The 16,959-nt window shown below is 58.1% G+C and overlaps 2 protein-coding genes and 1 long non-coding RNA gene across 13 annotated transcripts; 2 read left to right on the top strand and 1 right to left on the bottom strand.

Annotated features, from left to right (window-relative positions):
• Positions 1-950: 950 nt before the first annotated feature.
• Positions 951-8,543, top strand: FAM3A (FAM3 metabolism regulating signaling molecule A). Of its 4 annotated transcripts, XM_058714098.1 has the most exons (10): positions 951-1,065; positions 1,372-1,444; positions 2,805-2,918; positions 3,456-3,479; positions 5,646-5,769; positions 5,860-5,918; positions 6,385-6,435; positions 6,755-6,839; positions 6,916-7,042; positions 7,866-8,543. In XM_058714098.1, the coding sequence occupies exons 2-10, from the start codon at positions 1,432-1,434 to the stop codon at positions 7,959-7,961; spliced, it is 693 nt and encodes a 230-aa protein (XP_058570081.1). In that variant the 5' UTR covers positions 951-1,065; positions 1,372-1,431; the 3' UTR covers positions 7,962-8,543. The 4 variants fall into 4 exon arrangements, with proteins under 4 accessions (XP_058570081.1, XP_058570082.1, XP_058570080.1 ...); XM_058714097.1 differs by lacking the exon at positions 951-1,065 and having other exon boundaries at positions 1,221-1,444; XM_058714099.1 differs by lacking the exons at positions 951-1,065; positions 6,385-6,435 and having other exon boundaries at positions 1,216-1,444.
• Positions 8,544-11,626: 3,083 nt separating this feature from the next.
• On the bottom strand, positions 11,627-12,580 carry LOC131502217 (uncharacterized). Its single transcript, XR_009256975.1, has 2 exons — positions 12,010-12,580; positions 11,627-11,886 (listed from the first exon to the last, which is right to left on the bottom strand). It is a non-coding gene; the product is annotated as an uncharacterized LOC131502217 (long non-coding RNA).
• Positions 12,581-12,666: 86 nt separating this feature from the next.
• Positions 12,667-16,447, top strand: SLC10A3 (solute carrier family 10 member 3). 8 transcript variants are annotated; one of them, XM_058712775.1, is made up of 5 exons: positions 12,668-13,037; positions 13,396-13,429; positions 13,551-13,706; positions 13,975-14,053; positions 14,636-16,447. In XM_058712775.1, exons 3-5 carry the CDS (start codon positions 13,588-13,590, stop codon positions 16,211-16,213), a joined length of 1,776 nt encoding a protein of 591 aa, XP_058568758.1. In that variant the 5' UTR covers positions 12,668-13,037; positions 13,396-13,429; positions 13,551-13,587; the 3' UTR covers positions 16,214-16,447. The 8 variants fall into 8 exon arrangements, with proteins under 8 accessions (XP_058568761.1, XP_058568758.1, XP_058568765.1 ...); XM_058712778.1 differs by having other exon boundaries at positions 12,667-13,706; positions 14,636-15,130; positions 15,218-16,447; XM_058712782.1 differs by lacking the exons at positions 13,396-13,429; positions 13,551-13,706.
• Positions 16,448-16,959: the final 512 nt, after the last annotated feature.

Raw genomic sequence — 16,959 nt, 5'->3', positions numbered from 1 at the left:
AAAAAAAAAAAATACCCGTGCCTGCAGCAGCCAGGGCCTAAAACCGATTACTTTGATCTTGTGTGTTGCGTACACCAGTGTAGACGGTACTGGGTTGTAACCAGAACTGTCACTGCCTAGCTCTACAGGCTTTGTCTGTATTTTGGATTCTTTCCTCATGAAGGCTTCGTCGTGGGGTCATTGGGTCAGGGGGCACAGGTGTCCCCCCCTACCACCGCCCTCTCATGCCACCCAGGTGCTGTCGTCCAGAAAGAAAAATGGGTCCCCCTGACAGCGAGTCCAGCTCTCCCAGTGCAGGAGGTGATTGGGGTGCCCTGCGCGGTGGCAAAGACGCCTTCCTGAAGGCGCTGAGGGGAGCGGACCCGAGTTTTCCAGTATCAGAGCGAGGTGAGAGACCACGTGAACGTGCTTCCATCTAGAAAGCCGACTGTGAGGAAAGGCATCAGAAGGCTGAGCTTGGTGGTCTCTGGCTCGTCACGTTCCGGTATTTTCCCCGGTGGACTGTTCTATACCTCCTGGTTTCTAAAAGAGACACATACCAATTTTGAAAGAATTTCTAATTAAGACCCCAGATACATCCGCTTCATTCGAGGCTTCAGAAATCCGACTGCAGGGCAGGAGTGCAACCCCAGCCCTCGAAGCCTAGGAAGGCCGGCTCGTACCGCCTTAGAGGAGTCTGGGGGCAGGTTTGTACGGCGAAGCACGCGTGGATCAGGAGCGCGACCACACGGCTCCTCCCATTTGGAGGCCTGGGGACCCCGCCGGAGCGCCTTCCGAGGCCGGGCGGGTGCGGGCCCCTCCCACCCGGCGGCCAGAGCGGGTGGTGGAGGCGGGCCTGTGGGCGGGGATGCGTTGAGCCCGGGGGCGGGGACTCCACCGCCTCCTCTCCTCTGCCAGCCCCGCGGCGGGGGCGGTACCGGCGGGCTGTGGCCCCGCCCCCGGGCCGCCATTGCCGGGCCTGTCGGACCGAGCTGCGCATCTCCCTCGTCTCCCCTCGCGAGCGGAGCCGGGCGACCGGCCTGACAAGGCTGCCCACAACCCAGCTTGCATCGCCCCACGGGCCAGGCAAGTCTCCACCAGCTAACCGGCGTCGTCCGTCCCCAGCCTGGGAAGGGCGACCTGAGCACGGGGCCTCCCATGGGAGGAGGCCTCCGTCCGGGCGAACCAGCTTTACTTCCCGGCTCCAGGGGCTCCCGTGGGCACGGCCGTGAGCCGACGGGTTCCTGAGGACCTTCTTGTCCCGACAGGTCCTTTCTGCGCGTGCCCGAGGAGCCTGGCCAGGTGGTTGGACGAACAAGCCGGTGCACCGGTCGCGTCCACCCAGCAGCGAGGACCAAGCACAGGCTCACGCTTGTGCTTTGTTGCCCCCAGAGTGCAGGGTCCCCAAACACTGCACCTGCCGACGACCCCAACCCCGCGGGAGAAGTGGACATGAGGTTGGCAGGTGGGTGGCGTCCAGAGTGATTGCAAAGGAGTTGGAAAGGGGATCGCCCTGGCGACCCAGGTGTCCAGAGATCGGTGTCTGGAGGTGCCCTGATGGACCACTGAGTGTGGTTTTGGAAACGGAGAACCCTACACAAAGTGTCATTCTATGACCTTAAGCAAATCCTTTCACCTCCCAGAACTTCAAGAACTGTGAAAGGAGGATTAGGATAGTCGATTTGTCCCAACTCGGAAAACTGGCCGCTGTGGCCGCTGTCTGAGAAAATGAGTTGTGCTAGAGGCTTCGCGGAGCATGGCGGCTAGCTCGAGGGGGCGGGGTGTGCTACCGAGGAGGCGTGGCTTCAGAGGAACTCAAGAATTGCCCCTTCAGACCTTCTAGGGTTGCAGCGTTGTAAATCTATCCTCGTGACAACTGGCCGGTGACGGACTGGATGCGAAGTTACGGCCTCAAGATCAGTCAGGGCTGCATCAAGAAAGGAGGCGGTTAATTCAGGGCCGGGACTTGATGAGGGCGCGTATAGGAGAGTAGACTGTATGTAGGGAAACAGGGGCACATGGAGCTTTTCAGTGGAAAATAGATGAAGATCATTTGAGTAACGAGGCTGACGAGCGTCCAGATGGGGTTAGAATGTGCTGTGTGAGAAGCCAGTGGACAAATATTTCCAGCATGGGGACCCACAAGCGACTCAGGGAGCTAACATCAGGAAGGTCATAGGTGGCCTTGACAACAAGCTGCCTTGATGGGGTGATGTAGACAAGGCCAGGCTGGAGTAGGTGGGGACACAGTGTAAGGTGACATGCAGAAAGAGGCAGTGCAGATGCCTTTGGACATGCTAACTGGGAAGATGAAGGGAGGGGAGAGAGAGGCCAGTGGCTGGATGGGGCTGTGATTCTGAAGGAGCCCCTTCGCTTCGGTGACTTCTTACAATGGAGATGTTGAAGGTACATGAGAAAGAGCAAGATAGAGCGAATGGGGACTATGACAAGAAATCTGCGCAAGTAGGAGACCTCAGGGTCCAGCTCCCGGCAGGTGAAGGAACAGGTCTTCAAATTGAGTAGGGACCCCCTCCTCCATCATGACAGGAGAAATAGGACATGATGGATGGCACAGGAATACACTGGTAACCTCAGAGGCCAAAAGTTACAGGGCTCCACAGAGAACCCAGCTCCCAGCCTGGGGCTCTGTTTCCTCCATCTACCTGCCACGATCTCAAGTTCCTGTCCCAGGCCTGCCGGGTGGCAACAGGTCCCCACCTTCTTCTTCCCAAGGGGGCATGGAGATCCAGTCCTGAGAGGCCCTAGGGTCATTCGGGAGCTCACTGGCAACTGAGGTGGCCTTCCTGTGTCTGTCCTGCCTCCAGGCCCCCTCCGCATCGTGGCCCTGATTGTCACCGTGGGCCTCACCTGGATCGTGGTCAGCATTCTCCTAGGTGGGCCTGGCAGTGGCTTTCCTCGTATCCAGCAACTCTTCTCCAGTGAGTGTGGGACTCTTGATTGTCTGTGGAGGTCCCCAGGGTGGCCACCCTGGCTCTGGGTGAGGTGGGTGTCGCCTGGGTTTTGTGTCTCCCTGGTGGGCCACCTCTAGCTAACCCCAGTCGGCCTCCTGACATCCAACACATTCTTCCCTCTACCACCCAGTTGTTTCATTTGGGAACTCCAATCCATGTATTTAGAATTCTGTGCCCAGTTGGAGTCACTAGTGTCTGAGAGAGGGGCAGGGAGGCTTCCGCTGAACGTTGGGGACGACACCCTGGCTGCTCCCTGCAGGCCATACGCTGGGCTCTGAGATGGTGACAGGACTCTACACCTTGTTATTGCTGACGATTCACCCAAGTACCATTTACAATTGCAATTTACTTTCTTCCCGGAGCAGGGGGCTTGAATCTGGCTTAGCCCCTGGCCCCTGAGCCTGATCAATCCTCTACCTTGACTTCACGGTATCAGGCCAGGAGGCTCTGCTACGGGGCCCTGGAGGCCTCCACCCTGACACCAACAACTCTCTGTATCCACAGGCCCAGAGAACTCAGCAACTGCAGGTAAGGCTCCCGTCACCTCCCTGCTCCTTTCCTGTGCCCAGCCTTCATACTACTTCTCCGATACTGCTACCTGCCTTAAGGCCTGCAGGCTCTCTGTTCTCCCTTCATCCCTCCCCAAACTGGCCATCACAGCCCACTGGAGCTGCTTGCATGCTGTGAACCTAGAAATCCAGTTACTGGTAAGACAAGCATAGGATAGATGTCCCCACTGCAAGAGGGAGGAACTGGAAGGAATAAACCAGTCACCAGTCCCAGTAGGGCAAATGCCATGAGGATTCAAGGCCTGAGAAGAATCCTCTAGGGCCCAATGCTCTGTGCTCTGGATGTAACTGAACGGGGGGTGAGGGGCACCCTCTGGAATAGAGGGTGCGGTCCTACCCTCTGGGCCTGGCCCATCTCTGGCCTCGGTAGCCACCGCTCTGCCCTCAGAGCCATGCTTCCTTCTGTCCCTTTTCTGTCCCTTTCAGCCCAGAACAGCACTCTTTCTGCTGGTATAAAATTCTCAAAAAACATTGTTGGTCTCTTGTGCGATTTACGAGACTCTAAGCGAGGGGATGAGAGGGCCCTCCAGATCTCTCGTGGATAAGGCCATTTCTGTTCCTGGCTTCTACTGACATGTCGCACCCTCTGGCTCCGTAGTAAATGCTCATCCCAGCACAGAGCCTGCTCTCACACGTTTTGCTGTGAGCACCAAGGAGAAACCAGGCCGAGCCCTCAATACTGTGTTTGGAAACCTCCTCAACTAAGTATCCCAGTTCAGTGTTTATAAGTTCTTTGCCACTTTATGAACCTTACCTCCAGGATCCAATAACATGTTCCCGGTTTCCATCGGAGACCTCACCAGAAGCGCCTTTTTAATTTTTTTTGATGTTTCTTTTTGAGAGAGAGATAGAGACACACACAGGGAGACAGGCAGAGCACAAGTGGGGGAGGAGCAGAGAGAGAGGGAGACGCAGAAAACAAAGCAGGCTCCAGGCTCTGAGCTGTCAGCACAGAGCCTAACGCGGTGGCGCTCGAACTCACGAGCCGTGAGATCACGACCTGAGCCAAACTCAGACACTTCACTGATTGAGCCACCCGGGTGCCCCACAGAAGCGCCTTTAACATTCATGTTGCCGATGACAACATGGTCATGATGATGTATGTGTTCTCCCCGCTCTCAAACCAGCTCTGCCCTCTTCCATCCATATTTCTACCAACAGTCCCACAAGGCAATCAAGGCCTTTTCTAGCTGCGCCCCAAAATTCTACAGCCTCCCTTCATTGCCCCGTTCCAAAGCCCTTTCCACCTTTTGGGGGATTTGTTGGAGCGGCGCCCACCTCCTGCTGTCAGATGTTTCCTGGCTGTAACAAAGGAGCACGCGCCACGTACACTGAGATGTTTCTTCTCCTCAGACGCGGCTTCTCCCCCGCGTTCAGGAAGCCGGAAGGCTGAAGTCTGCAGGCTCCAGGGGAGGCTCCCTCCTGCCTCTTCCAGCCTGTGGGGGCCGCAGGTGCACCTTGAGCTGTGGGCACGTCCCTCCGGGCTCTGCCTCCGTCTGCACAGGGCCTCCTTTTCCGTCTCTGTCTTGTCTGTCCCTTAAAAGGACACTTGTCATTGAATTTAGGGCCACCCTACTCCAGGATGACCTCATTTTAACAAATTACTTCTTCAATGAGCCTATTTTCAAATCGGCTGGTATTCGAAGGTGCTGGGAGGTAGGACTTGAACGCGTCATTTGCGGGGCACAGTTGAACCTGTAACAGAGGCCGGCCGCCCTCCTCCCGTCCTCCCACCTCTGCCGTGGGGTTCAGGCGCTCTTTTTTTTTTGTCACCACTTTCCTTCAGTCGCCCTCCCAGCTGCCCCTTCCTTCCCCACCTGTGCTCTCTCCATGGCGGGGCCAAGCGAAGGCCAGCCCTCCTATCTCTTTTATCTTCTCCCACCAGTGGCAGAAAAGCCTCCCCGAGGTCCCTGTCACCTTGCGCTGAGGCCAGCGCCAGCAGGATGCAGAGTGTCTGTGGAAGTGTCCCTGGCCTTGGCCTGAGCCATGTCCCCCCCCCCACCCCATTGGTCCCCTGCTCTGTGGCCACTCATTCCTACCTGTGGGCTGGTCCTGACCTCCCCCTCTCAGATCTCAGGTGACCCCAGGGCCAGGCCCATGGGTCACCCCTGCTGTACCTGCCCAGAGCCACGAGCCAGGAAGTACAAATGCGGCCTGCCCCAGCCATGTCCTGAGGAGCACCTGGCCTTCCGCATGGTCAGCGGGGCCGCCAATGTCATCGGACCAAAGATCTGCCTCGAAGATAAGATGTGAGCTCCTTGCGGTGAGGGGGGTGGGAGCCTGAAGGCTAGATCTGTGAGGGACATATGAGGACTCTGCTCCCCCCCTCCCCCCGCTAGGCTCATGAGCAGTGTCAAGGACAACGTGGGCCGTGGACTGAACATCGCCCTGGTGAACGGTGAGTCCCTGTGATGTGGGGTCAGAGTTCAGACCAGAGAAGCAGATCCATGCCATGATGTGCCACCCTCCTTCCCCACACCCTCCCCATGAGGAGGCATCTGGGTGTTCGCCTTGGCCCTCTCCTCCCTCCGCCCCACTTCTGGAAATCCACAGAGAGTCCCAGAAGAGGGTCCGTGCACACTGAAGTTTCCACAGAAGAAGTGACCCAATAAACAAAAGCAGTAAAGAACCAGAAGTTTCCAGGAAGTTAGAGGGTGCTTCCTAGGGAGCCCCTGGATGGGCCGCAGCTTTCTGAACAAGGGGCATGGTGGGCATGAATGTGCAGGATGTTTGCAAAGCTTCCAGAAGGGCTGCGCCCAGTGGCCGCTGCCGTGTCCTTAGCCCGATCTAGGGTGGCCGGGATGGTACGGTGGCCTTGCCCTGGTGGCTCGCCCAGCAGGACTCTTCCCTCCCTGTCAACCCAGGGGTCAGCGGTGAGCTCATCGAAGCCCGGGCCTTTGACATGTGGGCAGGAGGTGAGTGGCGGTCATGGCCTCCTGCTCGTCGTGGGGCAGAATGACTGGGTGTCTCTCCCCTGAAGCACCGTTCTCTATTTGCCGTGGCTTCTTGAGCGCTTCCTTGGGTTTGGAAAGGGCAGGGAGAGGAACAGATGTACGGTCATGGGCATGGCCCTGGCTTCTTGTACCAGTTTGTCCCTTTCACTTGGGGACCTTGGTGGGTGTGTCCCTGGCCTGATCCCTGCTTTAGTTTCCTTGTTTGGAGACCAAGGGTTGGTGGGGGAGGGTTACTCAGTGGTGCCCGATGCTTCGTGTTTCATGTGACCTGACACCCCAGATGTCAACGATCTGCTGAAGTTTATTCGGCCACTGCATGAAGGTACCCTGGTGTTTGTGGCATCGTACGACGACCCAGCCACCAAGTAAGTGATTGCCGAGGCCGGCCTCAGCTTCACCCTTCCACAGCGACTGCTTATATGTCTTCCTTCTGTGCGGCAGGATGAACGAGGAGACCAGGAAGCTTTTCAGTGATCTGGGCAGCAAGAATGTGAAGGACCTGGCCTTCCGGGACAGCTGGGTGTTTGTGGGGGCCAAGGGCGTGCAGAACAAGAGCCCCTTTGAGCAGGTACGGGTGGAGAGCCTTGCACCGCAGAACAGTGTGCCTGCCCCTTCTGTTCACCCTGCAGGCTTCCCTGGATTCTGCCCCAGCACCCCTAGCCAAGGTACCCCAGACCCCTCACCAGGTGCACAGGGAGGGGCAGTATAACTTTGACCTTCCCTGTCCTATATGGATTTCACCCTACAGGGTCCTTAAATGCAAAGCTTTCGTAATGGCAAGGCTCACAACTAAGAGACCTTTCTCGCAAACATCTTCAAGATGCTCAGTCCTGTCCCGTGCTTCTGCAACCCCGATCCCCGATTCACACTGCACTGGCCTTCTCCCCCCAGCCCCTGCTGTCCTCTGACTGACTGACCCCCCCAGACCCACACATGTCAAGCCCCACGTGCGGGGCTGGGAGGCCTCAGGTGCCATCCTCCTCTTTGGTGAAGCCACGGGGCCCCCCCGCCCTGCCCCCCACAGCAGGACAAGGCAAATAGGCTGCTCCAGTGCTTTCTGGAAGGCTCTGGGTGCCTCAAAAGAGCAATTCAGCACTCCGAGCACAAATGCTCCCTCTGGCCTTTTTCTTCCTGAAATTTCCAGCAGCCCCTGTGGGCCAGGTGAGAGCGGGAGTATTCACGTGTGCCACACACACACGTACGTGCAGAGAAGCTGGCTTCTTCTACTCCACCCATTCGGTAGATGAGAAAATCAAGGTGTATTGGGACAGAGGGGGTTGTGCCCCGAGAGTGCACAGTCGGTTGACAGCAGCACACGGGGACTGCAAGCCCTGTCTGTCCCTTGTGCCTTAGGGCTGAGGCCTTGACCCCCTGCTCCCCAAACCCCACAGCACGTGAAGAACAGTAAGCACACCAATAAGTACGAAGGCTGGCCCGAGGCCCTGGAGATGGAAGGCTGCATCCCCAGGAGGACGACGGCCAGCTAGCCGGCCGAGCACAGGGACCGGGCTGAGGGGGGCTGCGTGTGCCTGGCCAGGAGAAGGCGGTGGCGGCGCTGGCGTGAGGCTGAGGCCTGACCCCACGCCCAGCCGGGAGCGCTGTCTTGCCCCAACACCTCGGGGCTCCGAAGCGGTGACGGGACCAGGTGTGACCAGCGGTGGGGGTCTCTTTGTAAAGCTGCTTCCCCGGGTCAGCCCCGCCTGATTCCCAAGCACCCGTGGTCACAAGGGCCCCGGGTGCTCGCCCCTTGCTGCGCCAGGTCTGGTAGCAGCTCCGCAGTGGGTCGGGGCATCTTCCAGAACCTCTCCATCCCAGAGCCGCTTGCTGCTCTTGGGGCTGATCCTGTTTCCAGGGTGATTCCTTCAGATGAGCCACCCCTGGCTGCCTCCTGCGTCGCGCTCTTCGGGAAGGGGCCTCGTCGGAGCCGAGCCGGCCAGGGCACCAGAGTCACCTGATCACCAGCCCTGTCGCGGCAGATGGCGGCTCCCATGTTTTGTCGGGGGCCCACCTTCCAGATGACCTCTCAATAAATTAGTGGCCCCAGTGGAATAAAGTGCATTAAGTGGGGAGTCGGGTAGCGTTGTCCTTGTGGGGAGGGACACGTCCCTGAGGCTTAGCCAACCTGCTCCCACAGCCTTAGCAGACACACTTTGTCTCCAGGGTTCCTGCCGCTGACAGTCTCTGCGGTGGCTGAGATGTGACACAGGCAGAAAGCAGAGCAGCTCCCCAACTGGCATTCCTGTACCCTTGCCCAGGAGAGAGGGCTCTACCCTCTGGGGAACAGGAAACCCACCAACTCCCTTGAACACCTCAAAGGCGGGTAGAGACAGGGATGGGGATTAAAATCAGCCCAGGTGCCTCCCCACTCCCCTCAGACTCCCTCAAGAGCTAGGATGTCTACCTGCAGCCCTTGGCTTTGGATGCCTTTGAGATCAAGGCTTTGAAGCCCAAGTCATGTGACCTATTTGGCATGTCTTGAGGATTACAGTTCTATTTCCCTTCGTTTAGTGAAAACCAACAAGAAACTCTAAGGAGTTTTCCTGGAATGCTACATCCCGTGGGCAAAGAAGTGGTCAGGAAAAGGGGGAAAGGCACTTGGAACTTCCTCAGTTTGGGGAATCCAGGAGCCAGCCGGGCAGCCTCGAGGGGGCCGTAGCAGTGGCAATGGACTTAATGAGTCCTACTCTGGAAACAGGCTTCCCGGGCCTCCACCTTCTAAGAGGTCAGTGCTACCGGAGTGTGAACAAAGTGTCAAGAAAGGGAAGTATTTATGGAGCAGGCAGAAGAGGAGAGGCTGTCTCAAAGATCAGGGAGGTGGCGACAACAAGAGCCCGGGCACTTGCCCGGGAGATGGTGATCAGAGAAGTCAACAGCCAGCCTGACCCCGAGCCAAGTGCTTTAGAGACTTGCTTTTTTTAGAGCAGTTAGAGATGCACAGCAAAGATGAGCAGAAAGTGCAGAGAGTTTGCACATGTAGGTCCCCAACCTACACTGACACCTCATCACCTGAACCCCAGAGTTGACGTTAGGGTTCCTTGTTGGTTTTGAACAGTCTGTGCATTTGACAAATGTGTAATGATGTGTGTCTACCACTGTGGTATCATACGTGGATCCACTTTTAAATCTTTTATTATAGACCGTTTCAAATGTCCCCCCAAAGGAGGGAAGACACTATAATGAGGTCCGACGTACCTGTGGGGTTGCCCCAGTGTTTCACCTGCACCCCCACAGCCCATATCGCCTTAGTTCCTCCATTGGCATTCCCATTATACACCTACTACCTGCGTGGGCCTCATGCCAACCCTAGCAAGAAAGGACTGTCGTTCTCCCCATTCACAGAAGAGCTAAAAGTCCCCGCTGAGCCCAGGAGGTCGGAAGCCAGGTAAGTGGGGCTCCTCAAGGTTGGTAGCTTGCCCCAAATGAAACTGAATGTCACTGAAGGTCCACACTGCAAGCCTGGGAGGCCTCTCAAACCACCACTGTGATTGCCTGACCTTCCCCAAACATTTGCCAAGGCCCTGCCCTGGACCGTGTTACTTTCTGGGGACACAGGACTGAGCCCCAGCGATGGCCCCTAACTCCTCGGGGCGGGGGTGGGGGCCGTGTCTTCACTAGGAGTCTCCACAGTCACAGAGACAGAAACAGTAAGCCAGCTTTATCCCCCACTTGGTCCAACACAGGCCACGAAGCCAATGGTGGTGTGAGGTAGAGCCTGCCCAACTTTCCAAAGTAGAGGTAAACCTTTCTATATCCTTCAGCCCTCCTCCACCGGGGTGGTGCCCCTGCCCCGAAACCCCACTCCCACCTATGAGTTAGGTCACCCTCTGTTTTAAAAACCAGAATCCCAAGTCAAACGGACATAGGCAAAAATAAGCAATGACAAAAGAGGGGGACTAGTGTTCCCACATCAGACCCCAATGCCCACAGTAATTCTAGCCCCAGTAATGTTATTAGCACATGGGGTGATTCCCATGCAAACCTTGTGCACCAAATGTGGAGGAGGGATTGAGGTGCTGATGCTGGGTAGACAAAAATGACCGCTGTCGCTACACTTCCCTGTAAATAGCAAGTGCGTGCCATACTTGTACAGAACACGTCTTCCACGCATACTTATCACAATGTCCCTGGACAAACCTGCCTGGAGAGGAGGAAAGTAGGAGTAAGCACACCTCTTAGGGCCACCATCGTGACTCTATGACATAGTACAGTGGCAGGTCTCCCATCCGAACTGCTGTCACCGTCGTTTGCTCTGTATGTTCTCTCAGTCTAGATGACATTCTCTTGCCTTTAATTTAGCCGTCCCTTTTTCCTGTAGAGGCCGCCAAGTTCCCTCATGCCAGACCCCCCACCAGCCCACTCTGGCTTTTCAGGGAGTGCTGAAGCGACTGACAACAACGGGGAGCAGCCTTCTGACTACATTTGTTCCCCTTGACCCCTGGCCCCAATCCCCATTTAGTTGAATGATTGAAACATAGGTTTCCTCCAGGGAGGACAAGTCTTTTAGGTTTTCCTTCCCCTGCCTTTCTGGCTGACCCATTCCCCCTCTCCCTATGGCCAGTAATACCCAGTCCCCGACGGCCCCACCCCCACTGCCCTTTTGCAGACTGCACCCTGCTTCCATCAGGACTCCCTCAACCTCATTTGAGAGGGACAGTACAGAGATGTTCTTAGACAAAGTACACACACACACACACACACACACACACACACACACACGGCTTATGCCTTACTGGTCCTCTGAGGCTAAACAACAGCCTAGAGCTAGGGCCTCTGAATGTTTCTGATCACTGACATCAATCAAACCATCTTAAGCATACACCCCAACCATGTGTTTAACTGTTTACATATCGCACACACGTACCAATTTGAACTTTAAAAAACACACACGAATACAAATTTTAAAGTAAAATGTAGGGGCGCCTGGGTGGCGCAGTCGGTTAGGCGTCCGACTTCAGCCAGGTCACGATCTCGCGGTCCGTGAGTTCGAGCCCCGCGTCAGGCTCTGGGCTGATGGCTCGGAGCCTGGAGCCTGTTTCCGATTCTGTGTCTCCCTCTCTCTCTGCCCCTCCCCCGTTCATGCTCTGTCTCTCTCTGTCCCAAAATAAATAAAAAAAATAAAATAAAAAAAAAAATAAAGTAAAATGTATTTAAGTAAGTTTAAACTTAATATATTTTTACTTTTTAAATTAACAGATTTTTATTAAAGTTATTCTGTACTTGAAAAATTAAAATACAGAGGAGCCTGGGTGGCTCAGTCGGTTAAGCGTCCGACTTCGGTTCAGGTCATGATCTCGCAGTCCGTGAGTTTGAGCCACGCGTCGGGCTCTGTGCTGACAGCTCAGAGCCTGGAGCCTGTTTAGGATTCTGTGTCTCCCTCTGTCTGACCCTCCTTCGTTCATGCTCTGTCTCTCTCTGTCTCAAAAATAAATAAACGTTAAAAATAAGTAAAAATAAATAAAAATTAAAATACAAATGCCGTTTTGTTTTGGTTACGTTCTCAACGATGTGTCTTGTGCACCTGCCGTGGGCAAGTACCTGTAACTCTGGGGGCCACCAGCTTCCATTACAGCCGTGACAAGTTCTTCCAGCAGCCTTTCGGAACATGCAAGTCTCCTTAGACTCAGCACTTGCTTATTGTCTCCCCATTTTGCCCAACTTATGCCATCTGATTGTCTATTCCTTGTCCGTGAGGCCTTCAGACCCTGCTGCTGGCGCCAAAAAGTTTTGAAAAGCGGACAAGCCCCCTGATATCCCACAGTGTGGAACTAGACACTGGGTCCACGGCCGAACGAAGGAAGGTGGGAATAGGCGGCGCCTGACCCTGGGCTCCCGCCACCACCGGCGGCCCGCTGGCGATCCGGCCCTGCTAGCGGCTAAGCCCGTGTCCCACTGCCCCCAGGGGTCGCAGAGCGTTTGGGCCCGACCAGGGCCCCTAACCCCGAGCGGGTCGTCCCGGCAACAAGCGCAGAAGACTCAGTCCCACGGCACGGACCAACCACGACCCGGAAGGCATCCGGGGCCTCGAGCCCGCGCCGACTCGTCGCTCCCGGATACGTCACATCCGGTCGGAACCGGCCCCGGTCGCTAGAGGTGAGCCGGCCGCTGCGGGGAGGGGCGGGGCCTCGGCGGGGCGGGGCCGGGGCCCCTGTGGGCGGGGTGGGATGGGCGGGGCGGGGCGGGGCGGGGTGGGATGGGGAGGGGCAGGGCAGGGCCCCGGCGGGCCCAGCTCGCAGGCGTCCGCCGGGCCGGCAGGCGCTGGCGCCGGCGCCAAACTCCCGGGCCGCGGCGGCGGGTGAGCGCTCTGGGCCGGAAAGGGAGGGCAGAACGCAGCCTCTGGCCCCGGCCTGGGTCCGTGCTCGCCCGCTCGGGCGGCCGGGCCCGACGGGCGCGGCCGCAGGGCCTGGGAGTGGCGTGAGGGCCCGTAGCGCGATCCCGGGACCGCCCGGACGGGTCACCCGCCTGCCGACTGCAGGACGACAGCGAGAGCCCGGCGGCGGCGCGCCCCTCCCTCCTCGGTTCGCACTCGAGCTCTGTGCCCAACCCGGCAACTTCCGGAGTCCCAGGTAGGGAGGAGCCCCGGGTCGGCAATGCCAACTGCCCAAACACCGAACTCACGGCCTGTGTGGAAAAAGCGGCCGGCCCAGGGTTCCCTCCCCTGCCTTGGGGTGCATCTGCTCAAAGTCTTCCAGCCCCTCAAGCAGAAATGGTGTGGGATCTGGGCCAGACCTCTCTTGCAGTGACTCAAAGCCGCCAGCAGTACTGGAAGGACAGGGTGGATGGCCCTTAGCCTCCTCCCTCCTGGAGGGAGGAACCATCACACCACCCCGGTGGCTTCAGTCCTGGGTGCTGTCATCTTTTCCCTGTGACTCCCCTCCACTTTGCTTCTCATACTCCCTCTGGTTTTCCTGCCTCCCTCTTCAGCGGTGGGATGCAAAGCTGGACCAAGGCCTCCAGGGTAAGTGACCCCCAAACTCCAAAGCAGCAGAGGCCATGGCATGCAGCGGGTAAGAGGGGACCTCTCCAGGGATGAGTTTTTGCTTAACCTGCCCATTCACCCTACTTCCCCTGCTCCCCAGGCTCAGATGACGGGGGACAGGGCCAAAGACTGATAGGATGTCGAGAGGCCAGAGCCTCTTCCAGGACTGGGACACTGCAATCAGGCACCGAGAGGAAAACGACAGTAGTGATGATAAACCACTGTGGCCCCATCCTGGTTGCCCCAGTTCCAGCAGGTGATGTGACTACAGGCTGGTGACAGCCCAAATTGAGAAGAGGAAGCAAGCAAACCTCTTTCCATCCCGAGGCACCTTCCCCCACTGGAAACACTAGGTCCCACTGGAAGTTCTGGGCTCTGGACCCTGAGCAGAGCCTCTCAGATGTGACACAGTGCTTCTAGCAGCTCAGATTCTGGGGACAGATGAGTTGGAGCTCTGACAGGAGGAAGAAAAGCACCTAGCAAGCACGTGGTCCTATTTGACCCCCTCCTGCTTCCCCTTCCAGCAGGCTCCCTGGAGAGAGAGGACCTGCCCCCCATCCCAGGACCCCCATCTCACCACCGTCCGCATGTAGGGTAGGCCAGGTAGCCACTGCAGCACCATTCATAACTCCACATCCATGGTAGACATCAGCCCCCAAGGCCCCACCGCACATGCCCCTTTGCCAGCTGCTTTCTTCCTGGCAGATGGCAGTCAGACACCCCTTGCTCTCACCAGACTTGTCTCCTTGGCATCCCCATGCAGCCTTTCAGAGATTTCATCCTGGTTGTGGTATAGCTGTGGCCCCTCTATAGCTCAAAGCCCGCGGGGAACAGCCTAGTGGTGATGGGACTGCGGGGTGGCTCTCCCAAGTCCCTTGGTATCAGGACATTTCTGTATGTTCACTGTACTGGACAAGCCCAGGGAGATCAGCAGGCTGAACAGGAACTCCTATGTGTAGGTGGCCCCTGTGGGCGAGGGATGGGAAACGCGGCGCAGGTACGCTGGAGGAGGGGACAGGCAAATGGCAGTTAGGGGTCAACACTAGCCATTGCCTTCTTGTCCCAGGGTTTGGGTCTAGGGGCTCTGCTGCGTGTCCCAGCAGGCGGGCTCACCAATCCCCTTGCTCCCGGCCTCACAGCTGGTCACCCTGACCAGCCACCTTTCTGTGTCCCGTCTGTCCTCAGGAAGAGCTCTGCCATCAAGGAGCACAGCACAGGGCCAGGCCCGGCCCATGGACCCTTCTCCGGACGGCCCAACGGCACCAGCGGGGCTGTTCTCCTAAGCCGCAGAGGGCCTGGCCACACTGTCCTCGGCGAAGAGCCATGGTGTTCAGGAGGGGCAGGAGCAGCTCCCAGTGGTGGCCTCGCCTGGGAGGGGGTGGCGGTTGCCGAGGTCCCCTAGGCATGCTCAGGGCTTCCTTGCTTCTGGCCAGCCTGCCTTTGGGGGCTAGGGGAACAGCCAGTGCCAACCTCAGCACAGCTCTGGGCCACAGGGTGCCCCTGACAGGGGGCCGATACTTGAGCATTGGGGACGGCTCTGTGATGGAGTTTGAGTTCCCAGAGGAGAGCGAGGGCATCATTGTGATCTCGAGCCAGTACCCGGGCCGGGGCAACAGGACAGGGCCTGGCCCCATGCTGAGGGTCACCTCCCTCGACACGGAGGTGCTGACCATCAAGAATGTGAGTGCCATCACCTGGGGCGGTGGGGGCGGCTTCGTGGTGAGCATCCACTCCGGCCTGCCTGGGCTAGCCCCGCTCCACATTCAGCTCCTGGACCCCCATGAGGCCCCGCCCATGCTAATTGAGGAACGGAGAGATTTCTGCATCAAGGTCTCACCTGCCGAAGATGCTCCCGCCACCCTCGGCGCCGGCGCCGACCTGGTCCACTTCTCGGAGAACCCGATTCTCTACTTGCTCCTGCCTCTGATCTTTGTCAACAAGTGTTCATTTGGGTGCAAAGTGGAACTCGAGGTTCTGAAAGGGCTCCTGCAGAGCCCCCAGCCCATGCTGCTGGGCCTGCTGGGCCAGTTTTTGGTCATGCCCTTCTATGCTTTCCTGATGGCCAAGGTCTTTGTGCTGCCCAAGGCCCTGGCTCTAGGCCTCATCATCACCTGTTCGTCACCCGGCGGCGGGGGGAGCTACCTCTTCAGCCTCCTCCTCGGAGGGGACGTCACCCTGGCCATCTCCATGACGTTCATCTCAACGGTGGCTGCCACCGGTTTCCTGCCATTGTCCTCCGCCGTCTACAGCCGCCTGCTCAGCATCCATGAAACGCTCCACGTGCCCATCTCCAAGATCCTGGGGACCCTGCTGTTCATCGCCATCCCCATAGCAGCCGGCGTGGTGATCAGGTCCAAGCTCCCCAAGTTCTCCCAGCTGCTGCTGCACGTCATCAAGCCTTTCAGCTTCGTGCTGCTCCTGGGTGGCCTCTTCCTGGCCTACCGCATGGGGGTCTTCATCCTGGCGGGTGTCAGGCTCCCTATCGTGCTGGTGGGCCTCACGGTGCCCCTGGTCGGCCTCCTGGTGGGCTACTGCCTGGCCACGTGCCTGAAGCTGCCGGCGGCACAGCGGCGGACGGTCAGCATTGAGGTAGGGGTCCAGAACAGCCTGCTGGCCTTGGCCATGCTGCAGCTGTCCCTCCGTCGCCTTCAAGCCGACTACGCCTCCCAGGCCCCCTTCATTGTAGCGCTGAGCGGCACCTCGGAGATGCTGGCCTTGGTTGTTGGCCACCTCATCTATAGCAGCCTGTGCCCAGTCCCCTGAGGCCCCTGGGTCCAGCTTCCACCACGCGTCGCCCGCGGCCTCCAGCCACCGCCCCCACAGCTCTCGTGTACCAAAGGCCTTTGGCTCTCATGCACTATGCACTCAGAAAACAATCCAGGCTTATTTTTTTTTACCGGTTTTTTATTCTCCAGCTTTCAGTGCCAAAGAGGCCACGCTGAGTTAGGTAGGTGGGCACTGCTCAGAAAATATATTTCAATAAAAGAGAGAAGCAAGCTCGGGTGCCTCCCAGTCTTTGACCTTTGGGGCCTGGGGAGTGGGGTAGGAACAGTGCGGCTGGGTAGATGTGGGCCAGGGTGGAGGACTGGCGTGGGTGGCAGTGGTGACCCGTGCACAGACTTTGTCTCAACTCTCCCTCCCCACGCATCCCCTCTCTGGGAGAGGTGGGCCCTGCTGTTCTAGAAGGAGCGTGGGAGAATGAGGGCAGAAGCCGGGCTCCGCAGCCAGCTCCCAAGCTCAGTTTTCTGCGGCCAGACTAGAAAAGAGGCAGAAGGCCCCGCGAGCAGTGGGGCAAGCTTGGCAGGGCCGGGCCACTACGTGGACTCCCGAGAGGGAGAGTCGGGGTTCGCGCCGACTCGCCCCGTCAGTCGGCCGGGGGCGGCCCCCCCCTCCCAAGCCCCAGCTCCCCGACGAAGCCGATCCGGCCCCACTCGCTCCTCCTCCCTCCCGCGGCAGGCGAATCCGTCGGCCCGGGCGTTCGCGAGGCCAGATGCCAAGGTGACTCCTCC

Source organism: Neofelis nebulosa, chromosome X (assembly GCF_028018385.1).
Source record: "Neofelis nebulosa isolate mNeoNeb1 chromosome X, mNeoNeb1.pri, whole genome shotgun sequence".
NCBI classification, from domain to species: domain Eukaryota; kingdom Metazoa; phylum Chordata; class Mammalia; order Carnivora; family Felidae; genus Neofelis; species Neofelis nebulosa.
The sequence above is the reverse complement of the archived record's forward strand: the minus strand, read 5'-3'. Positions and strand labels throughout refer to the sequence as shown.

What these genes read in the sequence shown, in the direction of transcription:
- FAM3A (XM_058714098.1), top strand. An exon ending in AGAGAACTCAGCAACTGCAG is followed by an intron (nt 3,480 to 5,645) that starts GTAAGGCTCCCG and finishes GTACCTGCCCAG; the next exon opens with AGCCACGAGCCAGGAAGTAC. An exon ending in TACGACGACCCAGCCACCAA is followed by an intron (nt 6,840 to 6,915) that starts GTAAGTGATTGC and finishes TCTGTGCGGCAG; the next exon opens with GATGAACGAGGAGACCAGGA.
- SLC10A3 (XM_058712775.1), top strand. Translation starts at nt 13,588, where the DNA reads ATGTCGAGAGGCCAGAGCCTCTTCCAGGACTGGGACACTGCAATCAGG. An exon ending in GGTTGCCCCAGTTCCAGCAG is followed by an intron (nt 13,707 to 13,974) that starts GTGATGTGACTA and finishes TTCCCCTTCCAG; the next exon opens with CAGGCTCCCTGGAGAGAGAG. An exon ending in CCGCATGTAGGGTAGGCCAG is followed by an intron (nt 14,054 to 14,635) that starts GTAGCCACTGCA and finishes GTCTGTCCTCAG; the next exon opens with GAAGAGCTCTGCCATCAAGG.